Genomic DNA, 23,976 nt, shown 5'->3' on the forward strand with positions numbered 1-23,976 from the left:
TCTTCGGGAGCTTGGCGGATCTTCCCGAGTGCCGGCCGCCCTCTGCAGCGTCATCCGAAGCTCAGCCGCGATTGGCTGAGCATAACTGTGCTCAGCCAATCGCGGCTGAGCAGCTGATGACGTGGCCGCGTCATCAGCCGCTCAGCCGCGATTGGCTGAGCACAGTTATGCTCAGCCAATCGCGGCTGAGCTTCGGATGACGCTGCAGAGGGTGGCCGGCACTCGGGAAGATCCGCCAAGCTCCCGAAGAAGACGTCACTGCTGACGATCGGAGACCGTGGACGACACGACATGCGGTGAGTATAATGCACCACACTTCCGGGTCTAGCGTGGGTGGGGGGAAACACGGGGAAGGGGGCCATTCACAGACATAACATACATTACAAAGTTGTATAACTTTGTAATGTGTGTTATTCTGTGAATAATTTTTTTTCGCCGGACAACCCCTTTAATTGTAAACCACACTCAACACTGCATTGAGCACCGAGTTAAAAATATAGTATAGAAAATATATTGATGAGTATATTGGTAAGTTTTTTTCCAACTCCACAGCCCTAGAAATAACTACAGATCTGTGGATATAGCTCAAATCCTTCTGTCCCTATGTGATTACCATATGACCATTGTCAGGAGTCCTTGTTGTTCTTTATGCTGTAGGTAGACCTGAATGACATTGGCTGGATGTTTGGGGTCATTGCCTTGCTCCTGAATAAATAAAGACATAAAGAAGAGAATTGGCCATAATGTATAAGCTGTGACACCAGCCTGAGAATCTGCAGTGACTTCTGTGTCTGTCTCATGAGGCTTGTACTGCTGATTCTATAATAAATGATATCCACCACAGTACAAGTCTGTCTGTAGAACACATGGAATCCCCTGCAGGTGTCTTATCCCCCCCCCACTAGCTGCACATTCATGTAAATTTTAGCTGCACATTCTGCGAACAAGATTCCATCTCAAATACGGGACGTGTGAACCCTGCCCTATACAGATGTCAGACAAACCACCATAGACTAGGTCATATGTACTTGGTTAGCCTTCTTACAAGGTTGTCAGGGCCAGTGGTTGTCAGCCCCCTGATATTACATAGCATATACCACGTATCCATAACGGATCACTAGGCGCAGTACCCAGGCCGGCCGCTAGGGATCAGTACAGCACTGCTCGGGCAGCCAGGGCGGCGCTTGTGCTGGGTGAGCGGAGCATCTCCTGCCGGTGTCATATACGCCCGGGGTCCGGCCTGGAAGGAGGTGAGAGCGGATGGAGGGCGGGGGACGTGATGCATTGTGGGCAGCCGGGGTGGAGGGGGGTGTCACGGGTGTTGTCTCTGCATCCTGGTGCATCACCTGCAGCCCCCAATATATGCAGGTATATAAGAGCTGGGGGATGTCTGTATACAGAGGGCGTCCTCCTCGTGTCCTCCCAACCTGTGCTGCCATATATCACATCTATAGGTCCTGTGCATCTCATCTTACTGTATACATCACATCTATAGATCATATACATCTCACTGCTCTGTATACATCACATCTATAGATCCTGTACATCTCACTGCTCTGTATATATCACATCTACAGATCATATACATCTCACTGCACTGTGTATATCACATCTATAGACCCCATACATCTTACTGCTCTGTATATATCACATCTATAGACCTCACCCCATACATCTCATCTTACTGTATACATCACATCTATATACCCCATACATCTCACTGCTCTGTATACATCACATCTATAGACCTCACCCCATACATCTCACTGCACTGTGTATATCACATCTATAGACCCCATACATCTTACTGCTCTGTATATATCACATCTATAGGTCCTGTACATCTCACTGCTCTGTGTATATCACATCTATAGACCCCATACATCTCACTGCACTCAGTATATCACATCTATAGGTCCTGTACATCTTACTGCTCTGTATACATCACATCTATAGACCCCATACATCTCATCTTACTGTATACATCACATCTACAGATCATATACATCTCACTGCACTGTGTATATCACATCTATAGATCCTGTACGTCATCTCTCTGTATACATCACATCTATAGACCCCATACATCTCACTGCTCTGTATACATCACATCTATAGGTCCTGTCCATCTCATCATACTGTATACATCACATCACATCTATAGACCCCATACATTTCACAGCTCTGTAAACATCGCATCTATAGACCCCATACATCTCATCTTACTGTATACATCACATCCATAGGTCCTGTACATCTCATCTTACTGTATACATCACATCTATAGGTCCTGTACATCTCACAGCTCTGTATACATCACATCCATAGGTCCTGTACATCTCATCTTACTGTATACATCACATCTATAGGTCCTGTACATCTCACAGCTCTGTATACATCACATCTATAGGTCCTGTACATCTCATCTTACTGTATACATCACATCTATAGATCCTGTACATCCCACTGCCCTGTATACATCACATCTATAGATCCTGTACATCCCACTGCCCTGTATACATCACATCTATAGATCCTGTACATCTCAGTGCTCTGTATACATTGCATCTATAGGTCCTGTCCATCTCTTCTTACTGTATACATCACATCTATAGATCATATACATCTCACTGCTCTGTATACATGACATCTATAGACCCCATACATCTCACAGCTCTGTATACATCACATCTATAGGTCCTGTCCATCTCATCTTACTGTATACATCACATCTATAGATCATATACATTTCACAGCTCTGTATATATCACATCTATAGACCCCATACATCTCACTGCCCTGTATACATTACATCTATAGGTCCTGTCCATCTCATCTTACTGTATACGTCACATCTATAGATCCTGTACATCCCACTGCCCTGTATACATCACATCTATAGATCCTGTACATCCCACTGTCCTGTATACATCACATCTATAGATCCTGTACATCTCACTGCTCTGTATACATTACATCTATAGGTCCTGTCCATCTCATCTTACTGTATACGTCACATCTATAGATCATATACATCACATCTATAGACTCCATACATCTCACAGCTCTGTATACATCACATCTATAGGTCCTGTCCATCTCATCTTACTGTCAACATCACATCTATAGATCATATACATCTCACAGCTCTGTGTATATCACATCTATAGACCCCATACATCTCACTGCCCTGTATACATCACATCTATAGATCCTGTACATCTCACTGCTCTGTATACATCACATCTATAGATCCTGTACATCTCACTGCTCTGTATACATCACATCTATAGGTCCTGTCCATCTCATATTACTGTATACATCACATCTATAGATCCTGTACATCTCACTGCTCTATATACATCACATCTACAGTTAATATACATCTCACTGCTCTGTATACATCACATCTATAGACCCCATACATCTCACTGCTCTGTATACATCACATCTATAGATCCTGTACATATCACTGCCCTGTATACATGACATGTATGGATTCTATACATCTCACTGCCCAGTATATATCATATCTATAGATCCTGTGATTTTCGGTCCTCTCAGTGAATCACCGTTACATATTGTGTACACATCACTATAGAATCTAGGAAAAGACTTGCTGTGGGTTTTCCATGCTGAACTTTACAAAGCAAATCCGCAGCAGGTTACAAGAGCAGTAAGTGTGATGTTTGCCATATCATCTATACCCAGCGGATATTATCCTGGCTGAAACTGATCTGAGGTGTGGGCTTATACATTTATTGCTAATCCTCACTCCAGTGAAATTATTGGTGCAGGTAAAATCCACACAAAATCTGCAGCCAATCCGCAACATTTATAAAAATCAGCACAAAGATCAGCGCAGTGTTCATTTACCCTAATAAGAGATTCCAATAATCTGCACTAAAAATACTCCTCAAAGCGGGGCAGTAGCCAGTGACTGGAGATTATAAAGCTGACAGAGAGCTGGATTATGGTCAGGGACAAAACACAGTAATTTCCTGTCCATATGGTTTGTTTTGTGTTATTTGAAGAAATAGTTCCAGACAGTTTTTTGTTCTGTAGAAAACAATATATTTTTTTAGTGGTTTGGCTTTGAAAATTTGTGAGGAAAAGACATCACACGAATGGTGCACCCAAAAAATACAGTGAATTTAAATGGGTGCTGTCACTTTAAAAAGCTTGTAACATACCAGACATTTTGATTGGATAGAGTCTGGGTGGTCCCTGATTGCTTGATAGGAATGGGAGAAGTGCACACTAAAATGGTGCGTTAAAGGCCCTGTTACATCAATCAATTATCGGCTGTTACTGACGTTAATCGCTTGGTGTAATAGCTACTGTTAGGGCAAGTTCACACTGAATAAATTCGTCGGAATTCTGCTGCGGAACTCTCCGTCGCCGAGTCCCGCCTGCCTCAGTGTCAAACGGCGCCTCTATGGGAGGGTTCATGCGCCTCCGCTTAAAGAGAGCGAAGGCGCAAGCCCATCCATAGACATGCCATTTGACACTAACGCAGGTGGCAGGTGGGATTCCGCGGCGGAGAGCTCCGCAGTGGAAGTCCGCCAAATTTACTCATTGTGAACTCGCCCTAACAGTAGCTATTACACCAAGCGATTAACGTCCGTAACGGCCACCGAATTTACTCAGTGTGAACTAGCCCTAAAAAGGCAACAATCAGCCAACATGCACAATACCTGAACAGGGCTCTAGATTACAAATCGGACAACCCCATGTGTGCTCTGAATGATATCTGAGAGTAGCGGAGGTCCAGACTGCTATGGGAGCCCCCCGTCATCTCTCATCATTCTCCTTCTCATCCCTCCGCTGCACACAGGCTTATTGTTATCATTACAGACAGCTCTGTGTTTACTGCGCTCCATCCATCTACCGCTCGGTGAAGGCTTTACAATGACATTTGCTGCTTTATGCTTCAGTTTGTGACTGCAGAACCCATAATATGTCTATGAGAATCTCAGTTACTGTTTGCGTTAATTTTTAAGCATGTAGATACAAACATTAGTATATAAGCAACAATATATATCCAGTTATAAAGGGAACTTAGTCTGTAAGGCTGAAAATCCTCATGAGGTAGAAACCAATTTCCCTCATCTTAGGGAAAAATTCTTCCTGATTTCAATTGTGTCGATTAGAATAAACCCATATTCAAATGATACTATATAAATGTATACAGAACTTGTAAGGGTCTTTTACGTGGGCCGATTATCCTCCAGGTTCGTTGCTAGAAATGCTCCTGCGGACGATAATCGGCCCATGTAAAAGTGACACTGATCAACTGAGGACCTCGGCTGATTGAGTTTTTTGAGTAGGCTTTAAAGGGAACCTGTCAGTCCTGACAGCAGGCCAGAACCCACCCTACCCCAGGATACAGCAGTGGACATTTACCCTCTTCTGGCGGTCCCGTTCCAGATGCTGGTCTCACAGTGTAGAAATGGTTCCCAGTCCCTCTAGGTAGATATCGCCGCCGCGTTTATTATGCAAATGAGCAGTATCCTAATTACATCAGACTCATCTCTTCCCATTTGCATAATAAACGCTGCGGCAATTTCTACATAGTGGGACAGTCATGTGGAGCTGGACCGCCAGGAGAGGGTAAGTGTCTACTGCTGTATCCCTGGGTAGGGATGCAAGGTTCATTCGTGCAGCCTGGTTGCCCACATCAGGGGGCCCACTCCTGCACTACACTAGGCCCCCAAAGTTATGCAGTTATGACTACGCTTGATGCATTAGTAGTCAGTCGGGGGGGGGGGGGGGGTGTATGGAAATGCTGTGGGCCCAGCCATTTTTAGATACTTCCCTGTTCAGACCCCATAGATACACCCACTGTATCCCTTTAAGAATGACATTTTATAGGTGCCCTGTGCACTTTCTTTGTGGGGCTCAATACAGTTGACCGCATATGTAGTCGCAGTAAGCCTATGTTTGGACCATAGTGGCCGGCCAGAAGCATGTAGGATAGTACAATTGCAGGAGATATAAAATTTCTTACTATTTTCTCTATCACTTTGGGTTGCTATTTGTGGGAAATGTCATATATACCATATATAACACTTTTAGAATATTTATTTTTGTCGTCCATTTAAACCAAGCCATCGTATTATGGAACAAGCTTGTGCTATCCCCTTTATCGTTGTTACCATGAATCCGTCACCATATGCTTCCTGCATTGCATTAAGATGCAATATGCATTGTGGTAATGTGCAAGGTTTCAAGACGCCATAAATAAGAACCATACATACATTATTTACTAGGGTTCTTGGTTTTTGCTCTTACCCTAGGATGATTGGTGCACCCCCAAGCTACTGTTTTGTTGCTCTTCCACCCCGAACCAGAAATGGTCATATCTTGTTTGGGAAAAACTCGGCACGACCAAGAGATGAGGTTCAAGAGGTGCTACACTTACCATCTAGAAGTCATGAGGCTGGAAGCAAAGTTCAGGTAAGGTTAAAGGTCAACCTAAAAGCACTGTGCAATAGGTCTTGTAGACACCACTTTTATTATGATCCTGCACTCATGCAGCAATATATAAGCATTAAAAATGACACACAAGGTAGGAAATAAAGCTTAGGGGGGCTCAGAAAGCCCAGCAAGGCTTGACCCCATTGTGCTGTAGAAACATCCCCTTTGCCTCCTTTCTTCCTTCCAAGCAGCTGCCTAAAATCCTGCACAGTCGCAGTAAAGCACATTTCTCCAAGTATAGGCCATGAATATTCAAGTCCTAGAAAATCCCTTTAAATATGTTCAGTCATTACTGTATAAAGAGCATCTATAGTACAATCTGGTATTTCATCAAAGTAAAGCAAAGACATTGTCACCTTACAAATGATGTTACAAATGAGGTATTGAGGACAAATTTATATGATTTTCCAGTGTACATATCTTGCCATTGATCAAGTTGCCAAGACTCATTCTGTGATACTAAGTAAACCAGTCTGGATGTGGGGAGCTGAGATGGGAGCCAACGAGTATGGAGTAAGCATTGGTAATGTGGATGTCACTACAAAGCAAGATGCAGGAGATGCCATCTTATTACTAGGGGCAGATCTTGTCAGGTGAGTGGTCTGATCAATTATTATTCTTGCCTACTCTAAAACTATTTTCAGCAGCAGTAAAGATGATGGTTGTAATAAGTTACAGCCTTTATTCTATACAGTGTCTGCTCTGCCTGCCAATTTCCCATTGACTTCAAATGGGAAAATGGAAAGAAATTTATTTTGGTATTATTGTACGGTGTGAAAGCATGGCCTTATGGTGCAAAAATAATGGGACTATTTTTGCTGGTACTGCCTCTATAATGTGCTGTATGAGTGCTGTTTTCTTTTTATACCTTTACGCAGTCTGTATGATTCTACCTTGGATCTGCTCTCTTCTCTCTTCCCAACCTGTGTGAGACTATTTAGAAAGTTGCTTCATTTGGCAGGAAACAACATTAAAGAATCAGTGTACAGGTGTCCATTGCCTTTAAAGGCTGTAAGTGGCAGTGTTGATAGAAAAGCAATGTGCCACTCCCGTAATGTCCATTCCCGGAAGTTGCAGCAGGGTCCTGGCTGTGTGTCTGCCGATTGTTTGTGAAGTGGAAAGTAGCAGATCCCCCGAAATCAGCAAAAGCCCTGGCTCTGCCTAGGGGGTTAATGTGATCGGTTTTTGTGCTGTCCGCCATTTATCTAAATTTCACCATTGCATTTTAAGTTGATCAGGTGAAACCCAAACAAAAAAGTAAGACATCAGCAATACAATCTAAAGTCAGCATTTATACTTTTTTTCTTGTGTCAATGCAGGCAGCATCAGGCTGTGCCCTTTAGTAGCTCCTCCAGTACCAAAGACTCCACCAAAATCGTGTTAGTCAAGGTCTTTAGGATTTATTAAACAAACATAGTAACAGCAATGTTCCTACCCTGTAGTGAGCCCATTGTAAGAGAATGTACAGTGGTGCCCTGCATCTTCCAGGTGGTGGAAGTTTAAGTATTTAGCCTTATGGTGCGTTTACACGTAACGATTATCGTGCGAATTTGCGCGATGTCGATCGAATTCGAACAATAATCGTACGTGTAAACGCAGCAAACGATCTAACGACGAACGATACATCGCTCATTTTGATCTTTCAACATGTTATCAAATCGTTGTTCGTCGTTTGCAAAAAATTCGCATTTAACCAATGTGTGAGATAGGCTTAAGCGTTCGCAAAACGATCGCAAAACGAATTTTCCATACGATATATCGTACCGTATAAACGCTGATCGTTATGAAAAAAAAATCGTTACTCCGACATCGTTAATCGTACGATCGGGCCAATTATTGTTTCGTGTAAACGCACCATTAATACTTCTCTTTAACCCCTTAACGACATCGGGCGTAAACTTACGCCCTCGCGCCCTGGTACTTGGCGCATCAGGGCGTAAATTTACGCCCGATGTTTCCCCCATCGCTGCGTGTTCGCACACAGCGATCGGGGAAGATGGCCTGCTATGATTCATAGCAGGCCATCTTAGCTTCACGGCACGGGGGGTGGTTAACACCCCCCGTGCTTACGATCGCCGCTATAGGCTGATCAATTCAGATCAGCCAATAGCGGCGATCGGAACCTTTCCGGGTCATCGGCGACCCGATGACCCGGAAAAAAATGTCGGTCGGTGCTGTCCGAGGACGGCACCGACCGCCATTACTGTAAAAAGTAATGGTGATTGCCATGCCACCGGCCCGATCGCCGTGAACGGCCGGCCGGCCGTTCACGGCGATCGGGCCGGTGGCACGGCGATCAGAGTCCCACAAAATAGTAAATACCTGCCCTGGACCCCTCAGCTAGGTAGCCGAGGGGTCCAGAGCAGGTATTTGTACATTACTCACCTGTCCCGGGCTCCTGATCGGCGTCTTCCGGGTTCGCGGCGTCCTCGTCTTCGTTCGGGTCTTCGGCTTCCTCCGTGACGTCACGTTCGGCTTCTCTCGGCTATTTTCGGCTCCAGCGTCGGCTTTTTCCGTATTTAATGCTCTGCTGCCATCTAGCGGCTGATATGTGTAATACACTTATCAGCAGCTACAGGGATGTTCAGAATGTAGAAATTTTTTTTTTTCTATTTTCCGCACCCTATCGCCGCTGAGTGTTGATCAGCATCGCACGAAAGTGCGCTGCTAATCAGCAACTCCTCCTTTTTGGCGTAGGGTGTTTTTTTTCTATATTCTACTGCCACGGTCTGCTGATAAGTGCCGCACATAAGTACGGCATTTATCAGCAACTCCTTTGTTGGCGTAGGTTTTTTTTTTATACTTACTGTAAAAAAACACGTAAAAAACACTACATTACACCACACTACATTGAATAAAGTTTGACACTACACCACTACATACCCCATATACTAGTCCCCATATAAAGATGGCCCCCAGGGTGTTTTCGGTGTCAGAGGAATATGTTATTATTGCCTCCGACACCGAAACAGCCAGTAAGGATGAATGGGAGGGATCCTTCTTTCCTCCATTCATCCTCATCATCCTCATCATCCAGTGACATGTCTGGGGGGTAGCGTAGCGTACGCTGCCCCCCAGACACGTCTTTTCCGCCAGTACCGTCCCAATAAGAGATGACGGTATGGAGTGAAATTCTACAAACTCTGTGAGAGTACCTCTGGGTACACTTACAGATTTAGGGTACGTGCACACTGCGGAATGGCGAAGGATAACCCTTTGTGCATTCCGCAGCTGGCACCCACCGGCGGACTGATGCGGGCGCGCGTCTCCGCCCGTGTCATAGACTCCATGTTATGCACGGGCGGATTCCGTCGTCCATCCAAAGAATGAATACGTTGGACAGAGAGCGGAATCCGCCCGTGCATAGAATGGAGTCTATGACACGGATGGAGACGTGCGCCTGCATCACTCCGCCGGCGGGTGCCAACTGCGGAATGCACGAAGGGTTATCTGTCGCGATTCCGCAGTGTGCATGTACCCTTAGAGTGTATGTAGGAAGGGACACCCGAATGCAGCCCCCAGATGCCCCCTCCCCCCCCATCCTCGGAGTTAGTGGGGAGATCGTCCGGGAACTGATCTTCCCACTGCTGGATAAAGGTCACCACCTGTACGGGGATAACTTTTATACCAGCACCCCCTCTTCTGGTCCCTCGTTGCCCTGTAGCTTGCGGCACGATCCGTAAATATCAGAAGCCGTAATAGGGCCCCAATATTTAGCAGCCATGGAGCGGACCCAGCGCTTCTGGATATGAAGGACCCCGTATCGCACCAGGACAACATTTTCCAGGTGACGTCCCCCACACTGGAGAAAGGGAGACCCCAGAAGAAGTGCAGAGTGTGGCGTAACAGGGGGATCAGGAAGGGCACCATTTTCCAGTGTGACACCTGTCCTGATCCCCCCGGCCTCTGCATACTGGATCGCTCCAAGGCGCACTACACGTCATTGGGGTTCTACATTATCTAAATTCTGTCCCTTATTCCTATTTCAGGGGTCACGTTGATCCAGGGATTATTCTGATCGCCATTATGGAGTCGGGAAGGAATTTTTCCCCTGTGATGAGACTACTGTCGTCTGCCTCACGAGGGTTTTTTGCCTTCCTCTGGATCAACAGGTTGAGTTTGATGGACACCTGTCATTTCCAACCTTATAAACTAATAATTGGCCTAATACCCCCAAATAAATTAGAATTGTCCCTTTTCCCCAGCTAAATAGGTATGGCCGCCATTCCCATTAGAGGATGCCATGATGCAATTATAAAGCCTCTGTGCGGCCAGGACAGTAGAAACCCCCGACAAGTGACCCCATTCTGGAAACTACACCCCATAAGGAATCTAAGAAGGGGGCAGCGGGGATATGGCCCCCTGGTGACGGCCACATTTGGGACGTGAAAATGAAAAAAATTGTATTTTTTATTTTCTCGGCACATGTTCTACGTAAGTGCCCGTCACCAGTGGGGTCCATATCCTCACTGCACTACTTGTTAGATTCCTTATGGGGTGTAGTTTCCAGAATGGGGTCACTTGTCGGGGGTTTCTACTGACCTGGCAGCACAGGAGCTTTGTAATTGCGACATGGCCTCCATCCTCCATTCCAGCCTCTAAATGGCGCTCTGTCCCTTTGGTGGCTTGCCCTGTGCCCATATAGCACATTATGCCCACATGTGGGGTATTTTCGTACTCAGGGGAAACTACCCTACACGTTTTGTGTTCATTTTCTTTTTTAACCCCTTGTGGAAATGGAAAAAAATCAAGGCTAGACCAACATTTAGTGTAATCTTTGTAAAATTTTTACTCTAAATCATTAATCTTGTCATGATTTTTTCATTTTCACAAGGGGTTAAAAGATAAAAAAAAAACATTTAATGTGTAGCGCAATTTCCCCTGAGTACGGAAATACCCCACATGTGGACATAAAGCGCCATGCGGGTGCAGGGTAAGCCTCCGAAGGGAAGGAGCGCCATTTGGCTTTTGGAGGCTGGATTTGGATGGAATGGATTTCGAGGGGCCATGTTGCATTCAAAAGGCCCCTGTGTTGCCAAGACAGTTGAAACCCCCCACAAGTGACCCCATTATGGAAACTGCACCCCTCATGAAATGTAACAAGGGGTGTAGTGAGCATATGTACCCCACTGGTGACGGACACAAATGTGGAACAATGTGGCGTGAAAATGAAATATTAAATTTTTTACACTATAATGTTGGTTTAGCCTTGAATTTATCATTTTCACAAGGGGTTAAAAGAGGAAAAAAAAACAAAATGTGTAGAGCAATTTCCCCCGAGTCCGTAAATACCCCACATGTGGACATAAAGCGCCATGTGGGCGCAGGGCAAGCCTCCGAAGGGAAGGAGCGCCATTTGGATTTTGGATGTTGGATTTGGCTAGAATGGATGATGAACGCTATGTCGCATTTACAGAGCCCTCGTGCTGCCAAAACACTGGAAACCCCCCACAAGTGACCCCATTCTGGAAACTGCACCCCTCAGGGAATCTAACAAGGGGTGCAGTGAGGATATGGACCCCTTGATGACGGGCACATTTGTGCCATGAAAGTGAAAAAATGAAATTTTTCCCTTTCACGTCACATTGTTCCACATTTGTGCCCGTCACCAGTGGGGTCCATATGCTCACTGAACCCCTTGTTAGATTCCTTGAGGGGTGTAGTTTCCAGAATGGAGTCACTTGTGGGGGGTTTCCAGTGTCTTGGCAGCACGAGGGCTCTGTAAATGCGACATGGCCCTTGAAATCCTTTTCAGTGAAATTCAGCTTCCAAAAGCCAATTGGCGCTCCTTCCCTTTGGAGGCTCGTCCTGCGCCCCCTTGGCACTTTATCGCCACATGTGGGGTATTTCCGTACTCGGGAGAAACTGCGCTACACATTTTTTGTCTTTTTTTCCCTCTTATCCCTTTAAGAAAATGAAAAATTGAAGGCTAGAACAACATTTTAGTGTAAAAATTTTTTTTTTTCTTTTTTCAAGCCATATTGTTCTGAAAATCTGTGAAGCACCTGTGGGGTCCAGATGCTCACCGCACCCCTTGTTACATTCCTTGAGGGGTTTAGTTTTCTAAATGGTGTCCCTTTAGGGGTGTTTTTTAGGTTTTGGCACCCCAGAGCCTCTGCCAACCTGAAGTGGTACAGTCAAAAATGACCAAATATAACGGAGGCGTTGAAATTCACTAGGCGCTCCTTTGTATCTGAGGCTTGTGGTTGCGTCAAATAGCGCAATAGGGTCACATATGGGGTATTTCTATAAACTGCAGAAACGGGGCAATAATTATTGGGGTGCATTTCTCTGGTAATAGGTTTATAATTATGAAAAATATTGGATTACAATAAAATCTCTGCACAGAAAATTAAAATTTTCAAATTCCTTACACACTTAGCTTTTATTTCTGTGACTCCCCTAAAGGGTTAAAACACTTTCTGGATATGCTTTTGCAGAGTTTGGGGGGTGCAGTTTCTGAAATGGGGTGCTTTGTGGGGCTTTCTAACATACAGGCCCCTCAAATACACTTTCAACCTGAACAGGTCCCTAAAAATATCTGATTTTGAAATTTTACTGAAAATTTGGAAATTTGCTGCTAATGTTTTAAGCTTCCTATTGTCTAAAAAAATGAAAGATAGTTTAATAAATGCCGCCAACATAAAGTAGACATGTTGCTAATGCTATTTAATATATAATTTATGTGGTATAACCACTTTCTGTATAGGCAAAAAAGTTTCAAAGTTGGAAAAATGCATTTTTTCACATTTTTTCACATTATTTGTTTTTTTTTCATAAAGATTTGTTATGAGTATCGACTCCAATTTACCAGAAATGTAAAGTACAATATGTCACGAGAAAACAATTTCAGAATCAGCCGGATAGGTAAAAGCATCCCGAAGTTATTAATGAATAAAGTGACACTGGTCATATTCATAAAATTTGTCTCTGTCATTAAGGCCATTTCAGGCTCTGTCCTTAAGGGGTTAAACATTGTTGGATAATAATATTAATGATGATAAATGGCGAGGAAAAAATACCTATATAGTTGTACATTTTAGCATAACCCTGGTATAAGTTATGGTGATATAGTTTATTATAATCTAATTGTCATGTTGCTTCAATGTTTTATAGAGTCTGTCATTTACACTACGCTTGTCTTTGTTCTTCCAGACTTGGTCTTGAACGGGGAACAAGTGCCAAAGAAGCCCTTGATGTAATCACCTGTTTATTAGAAGAGCATGGGCAAGGAGGGAGCAGTCTCCGGACAGATGGTCAGGGTTTTCACAGTGCCTTTCTGATAGTGGATAGAGTAGAGGCATGGGTCCTGGAGACAGTAGGCAAGTTCTGGGCTGCGAAAAAAATAACAGGTTAGTACTGATCTGGCTTCTAGTAGTTGCCAGGCAGGTTGGTAAAATGCCACATTAACTTACATATTAAAAGGGTACTCCGGGCCAGGGGGTATTTTGGTGGATCACAGGGGAGGGGGTCGAAATTGAAGCCGGAGGTCACTTACCTCCCCGTTCCAGCGCTGGTGCCTGGATCGCGCCGCCTGGTACTCCCGTCCTGCGGAGTCTTGCCTCATGAGTCACGTCTCATGCGGCAGCTCTGACCAGGAAGCGGCCGCGGGACGGGAGGATATGGTGCTTTGGTGGAGAGTGCAAGGCTGCAAGCCAACTAGGATAGTCCAAATGGGATGCTCCCAGGTAGGGGTCCGTGGGGAAAAAGCTAGTCTAAGTACAAAAATGGTGTATGACTAATCCATAAAGGTTAGCGCTGCCCAAAGACTCAACAGTTAGAAGCAGATAAAAAGTTTAAATATTTATTAAAAGTGCACAATTGACGCGTCCTTCATCAGAATAGCAGTGCAAGAAATGCTATGGGCATTGTTGTGTCGACTACAAACATTTCTCTCCATCTCATGTCCAGGGCACCTTGGTGTGTAAGTAGATACTTTTTGAATAGAAGTAAAGTTTGAAAAAGTGAACTAGTGGCAAATAGATTGAAAGGTAAATGGCAGCTGCTACAATATTTTTACATCTATTTACTCATTTAAACTCTGTGGCAAAATTTCTTTTTTTTTGTTTAAGCATGTTTAAAGAGTTTTTATAATTTTAAAATGACGGGGCTGGAGCACTTATCTGTGCACTTTGCTGCTTTATTTCTGTTCTGCTACACTTGAATTGCTGAGCGTTTAGTGCGTGGGTCCATAGAAAGTCTATGAGTCTGTGCACCATCCACTCGACTATCCAACAAGAGCCAGTCTGAAGTGAAGGGGCACAGTACTCAGCCCTTCTGCTTATTTGTTTTAGCAGTCATTATGGTCTCAGCAGATTAAAACGTATGACATATTGTATGACGTGATAGGTGTCCTTTCAGGTACAACTTCTTACTTGTTCTGTCCAGACAGGGTGTATTTATTAAAGCGACTCTGTACCTACAATCTGACCCCCCAAACCGCTTTTACCGTCAGATAGCTGCTTTTAATCCAAGATCTGTCCTGCGGTCTGTTCAACAGGTGATGCAGTTATTGTCCTAAAAAACAACTTTTAAACTTGCAGTTCTGTGTCAAATTGGCGTGGCCTAGAGTACCCATGCCCTAGGATTGCGACACCTCTCCGTCCCTCCTCCCCACCCTCTTCATCATTAGGAATGCTCCTAGAACAATTTCTCCTATTCATCACCTGTGTGAACACTGCACATGAGCTGGATAGTTAAGGCACCTGTGCAGTTTTCAGACAGGTACGGAATAGGAAAAACCCTCACCGGAGGTGTTCCTAGTGAGGGGTGTTGCAATTCTAGGGCAACCACACTCTAGGCCACACCAATTTGGCACAGGGCTGCAAGTTTAAAAGTAGTTTTTTAGGACAATAACTGCATCACATGCAGAACAGACCCCAGGACAGATCTTAGATTAAAAGCAGCTATCTGACAGTACAAGTTGTTTAGGGAGGCAGATTGTGGGTACAGAGTCGCTTTAAGGGTACAAACACACATAGCATATACGCAGCAGATTTGATGCTGTGTTCAGTTATTTAGGTCTAATCTGCTGCGTATCTGCTGTGTATCGCAGCAGTAAATACGCAGCGTATATGCCGTGTGTGTTTGTACCCTAAATAGTCACCCAGGCACATTAAAAATTACAAAGCATTAAACTTATCTGGCCAATTCCCCAACCACTGCTGGTTTACTGTTTGTCCTGTGCAACATTTGTACTGTACCGGATTTGGGTGTTGGGTAGATTTTCTTCACTTGTATTATTTTTGCAACGTTTAATAAAAATTCACATCTAATAAATATATAATAAGAAAAACATAAGTTAAACATTAACCATTATATTATTATAAGAATAATTTTCTCATGGCACATTCTCTGTAATTTCTCCTAATGTAGATGGTATCAGATGTATCTTTAATCATTTATCACTAATGGTATCAGATCTGGAGCACCCAGAGCTTCGGAGTCATGCCCAAGGCCAGGGCTGGTGGAATGGAGATAAAGAGTTTAACTTTTCAGAAGTTTTTTCCAAACATACAGATGGAGACGATTGCTTGTGGAAAGAGGCTGTGGAAAGTCAGGAAGGTAAGGAATCCTTATACCCTGTGCATCTGCATTGCCCATTTCAAATCAAAATGTCTTTGTAAATTATAGGGCACAACTTATATTAGAACATTTTAATTCTCTAAAACATGACTGATTATAATCAAAGAATAGAAATACTTAAAATTTACCATGCATTAAAAGGCATATCAGAAATATTGTTCCATTATGCACGGTGTAGAGAATAATGAGCATCCTTTGGTTGAATTATTGCGCAAGAAATTCCTTATCTACTTAAACGTTTCTCCATCCACCCACAACGTCAACTCCCATAGATCAGAGAGGTGCCTGGAGTGTTTCAGGAAACGCTAACATAGAAATTAAAGAGTTGACAGGACATAAAGTTTGCCACAGTGTTTGTCAGTCTGCAGGATTGTAGCAAACAGTGAGAGAACAGAGATCTAAATTTCTTCCATTTCTAGCTGGCAGAAGAATGGAAGTGGTGTTTGGTCAGGCAGGTGTGGCTTAGGGCCCTATTACATGGGATGATTATCGTGCAAAAAATCGTTATATCGTTCAAATTGAAACAATAATCCTTCATGTGTCGTTGATCGTTGAGTTAGAACCTAAAATCATCGTTAATCGTTCGCTAATCATTTGCTAATCATTCGCTGTGATTCCACATTCGTTCGCTCAAGTTCCGCATTTGTTCACAAATCGTTCAGTGTAATTGCTCATTGTTCATTATTTTGCTGGGATCAGAAATAAACGATCATAGTAACGATTGCAATAACAATCGCAGTAACGGTTGTAACTAACGACTATCGTTCTGTGTAATATGGTGACTGATTTCAGGTTAACGATAAACAATCTTGTTTGCAATTGTTTATCGTTAGTCATTAATCGGTAAAAATAGCTCCATGTAATAGGACCTTTAGCCTTCTTGGTCTCCTACAGCATATAGACCCATAGAGGGGAAGGCTTCTTCTGCAGCAACTTATTGGATTGTTAGAAGGAGGAGGGATGGCTGATCTCCTTGAATGTGAGACAAAATGGGATTAATGGTGAACAAGGAGGGTGGGGGACGGTGGGAACATAACAAGTATTACTTACCTGTCCCAGTGCCTCCGCAGTGCCACCCCTCATGGTCACCCACTGGTCTCCTGTATCTCATTGCGTCCTGCGATGTCACGACCCCGGTAAAAAATGTCCGCTTAGCCAATCATTGACTCAATTTGGACAACTTTGCCGTTACTAATTGACTGAGTGGGTAGTTCCGTAGGTAAGGCCATCACAACATAGGAACTGGAAGATACTGGAGACAAATGGAAGATATAAAGGGGTACTCCATTTAAGAAAGATTAAACCCTGTTTAAGGTTTCTGTTACATGAATTGGGCCGGGTAATGTGACACATTTAGCTCTGCTACATCTGGGGGGATTAGGGGTGACACATATACCTCTGCTTAATCTGACATTCATCTCTGCTATGACTGAACGTGGAACACATGGGGTGATGTAATGCACATCAGTAAAATAAACGGACATTGATGTAAAAACGGATGCAATCATGTATTGTTTTTCACTGATCATGGATTTAGCTAGTGGACTAGCTAAATCCATCACGGTCCTTAAAAATCACTGGATGTGTGAATGAGGCCTTACCCTTTATCTGTAACTCCGCCCACGACTGACATCACACCAATTAGTGAGCACCTGGCCTACAGAACAGGGACAGCCTCCCCTCCTGAGCAGTATAGGGGAAAGGAAACACAATTGTTTCATCTCTCCCTGTCTTTCTAATCCATCTAATTAAATCCAGGGTAACTAACGCAGGCTCTCCAGCTGCCATCATGCCATGCCATCAATTCCCATCATGCCTGGACCCAAATCTTTAGCTTTGGCTGCCCAGGCATAATGGGAATTGTAGTTTTATGACAACTTTGAGGACCTGATTGTTATATTCCCACCACCCCCTACCCTCCCTTTTTCTTTTTACATTTGCTCAGAGTTCACACGTACAGGATCTGCAGCAGATTTGATGGTGCAGATTTGAAGTTGCAGATTCAAGGCAAATCTAATCTGGACCATGAAATCTGCTTAAACTCTCAAGGCCCCAAAGATGACAGCACACACATTGGAACCATTCAATCATTCTGTCTGTCATTTGGGAGACCTGATTTTGATCAATAATACATCCTTGTATGAAACAAAAACTTTTGTACAGGGTTCCAGTGACAGGTGCATTGACACAACCTTGACTAGTAGGCTCTTTCCTTAGCTGCTTCCTGATTTGGTGCAGGTCTCCAGTGTGACGAGACTGAATCTGTAGAAGAATATGGATATTAACTGAACTATCTCTCTATCAGAACTAATGACCGCTGAATCAATGATAAATCTTCTGCGTAATAAAAGTAGTGGAATCTGTGTGGACACTGACACCTTCCTGACTACAGCGAGTGCAGTATCGGTCATACCCAAGGATGACAAATGGCCTTGCATTCACTTTCTTACAGGCACACCAGACCCATCAAGGTCAGTCATGTTCCCAATAGTGTGGGTGGTGGAGGATCCAGGTCAGTCATCTCCTTGTGCCATAATCCAACCCTGTTTCTGCTTGTTTTATTTTTAAGGTCTATATTTAAACCTTTTATCTTTGTGGAAGATGTTAAAGCCGTCCCTAAGGTGCAGACTTCTTGTGTGGAAGATATTTCTTGTGATCATGATCATTCACAAAGGAAACATGAGCTCTATGAGGCCCATCAATGTGCTCTAATGTTAATGGATAAAGATAAGGTAAGTGACATGTTCAGGCGCACATTATATTTCAATAAACTTCTTTAGATCAGTATTCATCTTTCATCCTTTCTTTAACCCCTTGCCTCTTCAGCCTGTTTTGGTCTTAATGCCCAGGGCCTATTTTTCAAATCTGACCTGTCTCTCTTTATGAAGTGATAACTCTGCGATGCTTTTAACTATCGCGGTTATTCTGAGATAGTTTTTTTCATGACATATTCCTCTTTATGTTTGTGGTATACTTTGGTTGATACATTCAGTAGTTTTTTTGTAAACAACGCAACATTTGTGCATAAATTTGAAAGATTTACGTTTCTTTATATTCAAAATTCTCTTTTCCTAAGAAAAAAAGTCATGTCACATGAACTAATTATTATTGCAACATCTACAACATGTCTGCTTTATGGTGATGTCATTTGATGAACGTCCTTTTACTTTTTAGGATGTTAGAGGGCTTTCGAAATTTTGCAGCGATTTTTCAAATTTTCATGAAAATTTCAAATTCTGATTTTATTAAGGACCAGTTAAGCTCTGAAGTGGATTTGTGGGGTCTGAATGTTAGTTACCCCCATAAATCTCTCCACTGTAAACACTGCACCCCTCAAAGTATTCAAAGTAGCATTTGATACATTTATTAACCATTTAGGTGTTTTGCAGAAATTTAAGCAAGTTGGGGTTGAAATTTAAAATTTCCTCCCAATGCTCACTCCCATCATCCACACTCTTATCATCCACACCATGCACACTCCCATCATCCACACCATGCGGGCAAGTCATGAAGTCAGCAAAAAAACATGAAAGCAAAGAGCTGTAAGTAAGGTATGTAAAGCCTAATAGTACACACAGAGGTCTCTCAGGAGAGAACCATAGACAAATGTAGTGAAACTGAGTAATGTTATCTAAGTGGTGAATAGTAGAACCGTCCACTGGCTCCCCCACATAATAATGACACTGATTTACACAGTCACTGTATACGAACATAATCATTAATAAATATGTTCAGCGACAGGTTGCCCTCCCCGTTTTTTATAATTTCTTGTCAGGCATGAATTCACTACAGTGTTTGATATTTATATATTTATTACTTTTTATATATACATTTATTTCAGTATTTATTATTAGGGAACATTACTTCTGGTATTCACTAAATGGCAACAATGTTTACATCATGCTTTCATTATAAATTTAATTTTCCCCACCAGCCGGCAGTAATTTTGAATTTGTCCACTTGATGGCAGCATTGCCCCATTATTGCCACTGATAGTTCCAGTTCCTTTGCATTATTTGTCCCTAACCAGTAGATGGTGGCGGTTCTTCTATTTTTTTCCTCTATTGTCATGCGCATGTGCACAGCCGCGTTGTCATGACGCGGTGGCAGCGCACATCACGTGATCAGCCGTCGTGGCATCGTGACGTCATGGCGCCTCGGTTGGTGTGTGCCGGACCCGGAAGTCGGGTTATGTGCACGGCGCTTTCATCTTCCTGAGGTAATTATGTGTTACACCTGTAAAGCGGGAGTGGGATTGGTCGCCCTCATTGCGACATGGGTATTTATACTAGGGCCCTCCAGCAGTTCAGTACCCTTCGAAAAAGGCATCGCCGAAACGTGCGTCGGGGTGGGGGCAGTCAGTGGACGGTTCTACTATTCACCACTTAGGTAACATTCGTCAGTTTCACCACATTTGTCTATGGTTCTCTCCTGAGAGACCTCTGTGTGTACTATTAGGCTATGTTCCCACAGCATATCTTTGCAATCGGCAACAATGGTCATACTTTGTACGAAAGGGCACGCTGCCTTATCTTCTATGGCATCCCGGCCGGAGTATATACAAATAGTATACACTCCTGCCGGGATCTATCAAGGCGCCGTAGAAAACTGACATGTCAATTTTCTGCGGCCGCTATTCAGTGAATAGCCCCCACAGAAAGCCCTGTCAGTGCACACTATGGAGCGAGGTGCTCCGGGCGTACGCTTCTTTGTGTGCTGTGGGGAGTTCTGTTGCGGGCGCTCACGGATGCGCCACATCAGAACTGTGCGGCGTGAAAGATCATCCGGCCGGTACTGCAGTAACGGCTGGGATGATCTTTTCAGAGACTGGCTGTTCCGTAACCCGGCTGGGTCATGTAACGGCCGGTCTAATACTACATGGGAACATAGCCTTAGGGCCCTATTCCACCGGATGATTATCGTTCAGATTATCGTTAAATCGTTCGAATCTAAACGATAATCGTTCGGTTGAAATGCAGTTAACGATTAATGACCGAACGAGAAATCGTTGATCGCTTTATAAGACCTGGACCTATTTTTATCGTTGCTCGTTCGCAAAACGTTCGCAAATCGTTCGCATTGAATAAGACATCATTCGGTCGTTCGCAATAGATATGAACGCAATAGCGAATAAATAGCGAAGAAAAAACGATCGCAATTACGATCATAAGTAACGATTATCGTTCCATGGAAATGAGTGAACGTTTTCAGGTCTTTCGCAATAGCGGTCGTTTGAGATCGTTAATCGTTACCGATTATGCGAACGATAATCGTCTGGTGGAATAGGGCCCTTAGGCTTTACATACCTTACTTACAGCACTTTGCTTTCTTGTTTTTTTTGCTGATTTATGACTTACTTGTCATTTAGTCCACACTTTCCATTGTCCATCCGTAGCAGCCCCCTCTTGTATGTTAGCTGTTTTTAAACATTCTTTTCAGTCGTGGTTCATTGTTTTATATGAACTGTTATAATTATGTGCTTTTAATAATAAAGTTTATTCATTTTGTGATATTGAGGTTAGTATATATAGTTAGTAAATAGAACTTGAGTTGTATTACGACAACACTTATTCCTCCACTCATAGTACAACACACATATTGTTCTGTCTGGAGGAGATCTGCAAAACTTTGCATATGTGTATACATTCACAGACTAACATAGACTTCTACTTATATTTTAAATGACCTCCGGGGGGATCGGCAGCGGCCCGGAGGAATCACGCATGCGCGGTGAGCAGCCTGTCTCAGACATGACATCTTCCCTGCGCAGCCGCGGTACATAGAGCCCACTCTGCATAGCAATACTCTTAAGCAATGGATTTGCATAGGGGCAATTTGCGATTTAAGAAACAATGCGGGGGAGAAGAGGGATGTAATGAACAGTAATCTACTGATGAGGTCCTCTGCTTCTGCGGCATATCAGCAGTTCTCTGGGAAAAACCTGCCACTTTAAAAAAAGATGAGGGCTAGTTTGGGTCTGTTCTGTGGGCTAGGTTAGATGATAAGTGTGATTTCATATGATTGCTGGAGTTTCTCTCTTTCCTGTTTCTATGTAGAAGGTAGGTGATCAGCTACTTAATAATATGTTAAATCTGGAGAAACAAGGCTTGGATGCCATGGAAGATTTACTCAGTAGCTCCAATCCACTAGACCATGCTGAAGTAGCGGACCTTTTCTATGACTGTGTTGATACAGAAATAAAATTCTACAAGTGAGGTAATTTTTTTGTAATGCTTGTAACATATAAATGTATTACAATTACAATAGAAGAAACCCTGTTCACATCATGTTATTGGCTCCTAATGTAATGGATGGAAACAAAAAGAGTGTTGGAGGACGCTCTTAAAGTGAATGTACCATCAGGTACATTGCTTTAAGTCTTTTACATGAAAGGATGGGCAGCAATACGGGGAATGCCGATGTTGCGTTCTTTTTTTTTTTTAACCATGACTTGGTTCCTGTGCACTGCGCCAGTCTATTCCCAGGCACTGGCCCAGCATGAAGCACTGGGGACCGGCCCGCTGGCCCCCAGTATGACAAAACCCCTCCCCTCTGTAACGCAGCTCCATTGATATTAATGGAGCCACGTCACAGAGGGGAGGGAAGATCGTCACACTGGGGGTCAGAGGGTCTTCCCCCAGTGCTTCATGCTGGCCCGTTGCCTTTGAATAGACCGCTGCCGTGCGTGGGAAGTGGGCATAGGGCCACGGCACTGGCAACTCTACACCAGCGCCTATCCATTCAACTACAAGGTATTTACTATACAAGGCTAAGACAACCACATGGGTCGGTGTTCTTAGCTATTTTGTCCAACATATGTACTTGCAGGCTACGATTTAACAAAAAAATTGTATAGTAAATACACTCAATTGGGGTTTATCATCTCAGATGCAGGTCTTAAGCAATCCCCTGCCCCACACACGGTCATGTGAGAGTAATGTCAAGGCCACACCACACACATTGTGGTGAACGACACTGGTATCAAAAGCATGACATTTTTTTGCTTCACAGCAATGATACTTCCCCCTACATGTTTACACAGCACCTTTAATTCTATGCTAATTTATTTCTTTTAGGCACCATGAAAAGAATACCGCTCCCAGGAAATAAGAGCATGTGGCTGTAAAGGCTTCTCCATGTGGCAGCGTGGCCAATTTTGCTGTGCCCTGTTTAGCGCTGTGTTTCTCTGTGATATTATGTGTATGTTCAGGGAACAGATTCAGTCTGAAATGCTTTCTGCATGTAGATTAACAGAACTCACCATGTTCTAACATTCATTGGACTGTAAATGGAGATCATAGCTGGTAAAGGTGATATAACTAGAACATTTACACTGAGAAGATTCTAGCACAGAGGGTTGACTAATACCATTTGAGTAAAACACTGCTAGGCGTTTGTAGAGTGTAAGCAATAAAAGTAGAGTTTGGAATGGAATAAGCTTGTGCGGTCATCTGAAAATTTTATTGAAAACAATTGAACTATATGTATTGTGAGTGTGTGAAATATTTTGCCTGTCCCGTACCAAATATTTTAGAAAATAGGCAAACACGACTGTACATGTCACTACATCCATGATCACATCCTAATCTATCTCCTCTACTTTCTTAATATTAAGAAGTGAATCTGTCATCCCTTGACTACCTATCAATGTTTCAAAGATTTTAATTAGGGTTTTTTCACAAATAATTTTCACAAGACAATCAGTCGTTAAACTATTGGTAGCAGAAGGAAGCTATAAGGAGGAATGGAGGGGGAGTGGGAGACATGGGGGAGAGAGAAAAGGAGGGCGGGGGACCGAGGGGGAGGGGACAACGGAAAGGGGGGAAGAGTGGGAGGGGAAGGGAAGGTTGGAGGGGGGGGATGGGAAAGGAAAAAGGGGGGGGGGGAGGAAGGGAAAAAGGGGAGGGGGGA

General features: G+C 43.5%; 1 protein-coding gene across 1 annotated transcript; it reads left to right on the forward strand.

Moving 5' to 3' along the window:
• Nucleotides 1-1,171: 1,171 nt before the first annotated feature.
• Nucleotides 1,172-23,481, forward strand: SCRN1 (secernin 1). The gene is made up of 9 exons (XM_069958717.1): nt 1,172-1,250; nt 6,300-6,459; nt 6,892-7,073; nt 13,636-13,832; nt 15,856-16,044; nt 18,371-18,536; nt 18,635-18,797; nt 22,122-22,281; nt 23,142-23,481. The coding sequence occupies exons 2-8, from the start codon at nt 6,301-6,303 to the stop codon at nt 22,278-22,280; spliced, it is 1,215 nt and encodes a 404-aa protein (XP_069814818.1). The 5' UTR covers nt 1,172-1,250; nt 6,300; the 3' UTR covers nt 22,281; nt 23,142-23,481.
• Nucleotides 23,482-23,976: the final 495 nt, after the last annotated feature.

Source organism: Dendropsophus ebraccatus, chromosome 2 (genome assembly GCF_027789765.1).
Source record: "Dendropsophus ebraccatus isolate aDenEbr1 chromosome 2, aDenEbr1.pat, whole genome shotgun sequence".
Lineage (NCBI taxonomy): Eukaryota > Metazoa > Chordata > Amphibia > Anura > Hylidae > Dendropsophus > Dendropsophus ebraccatus.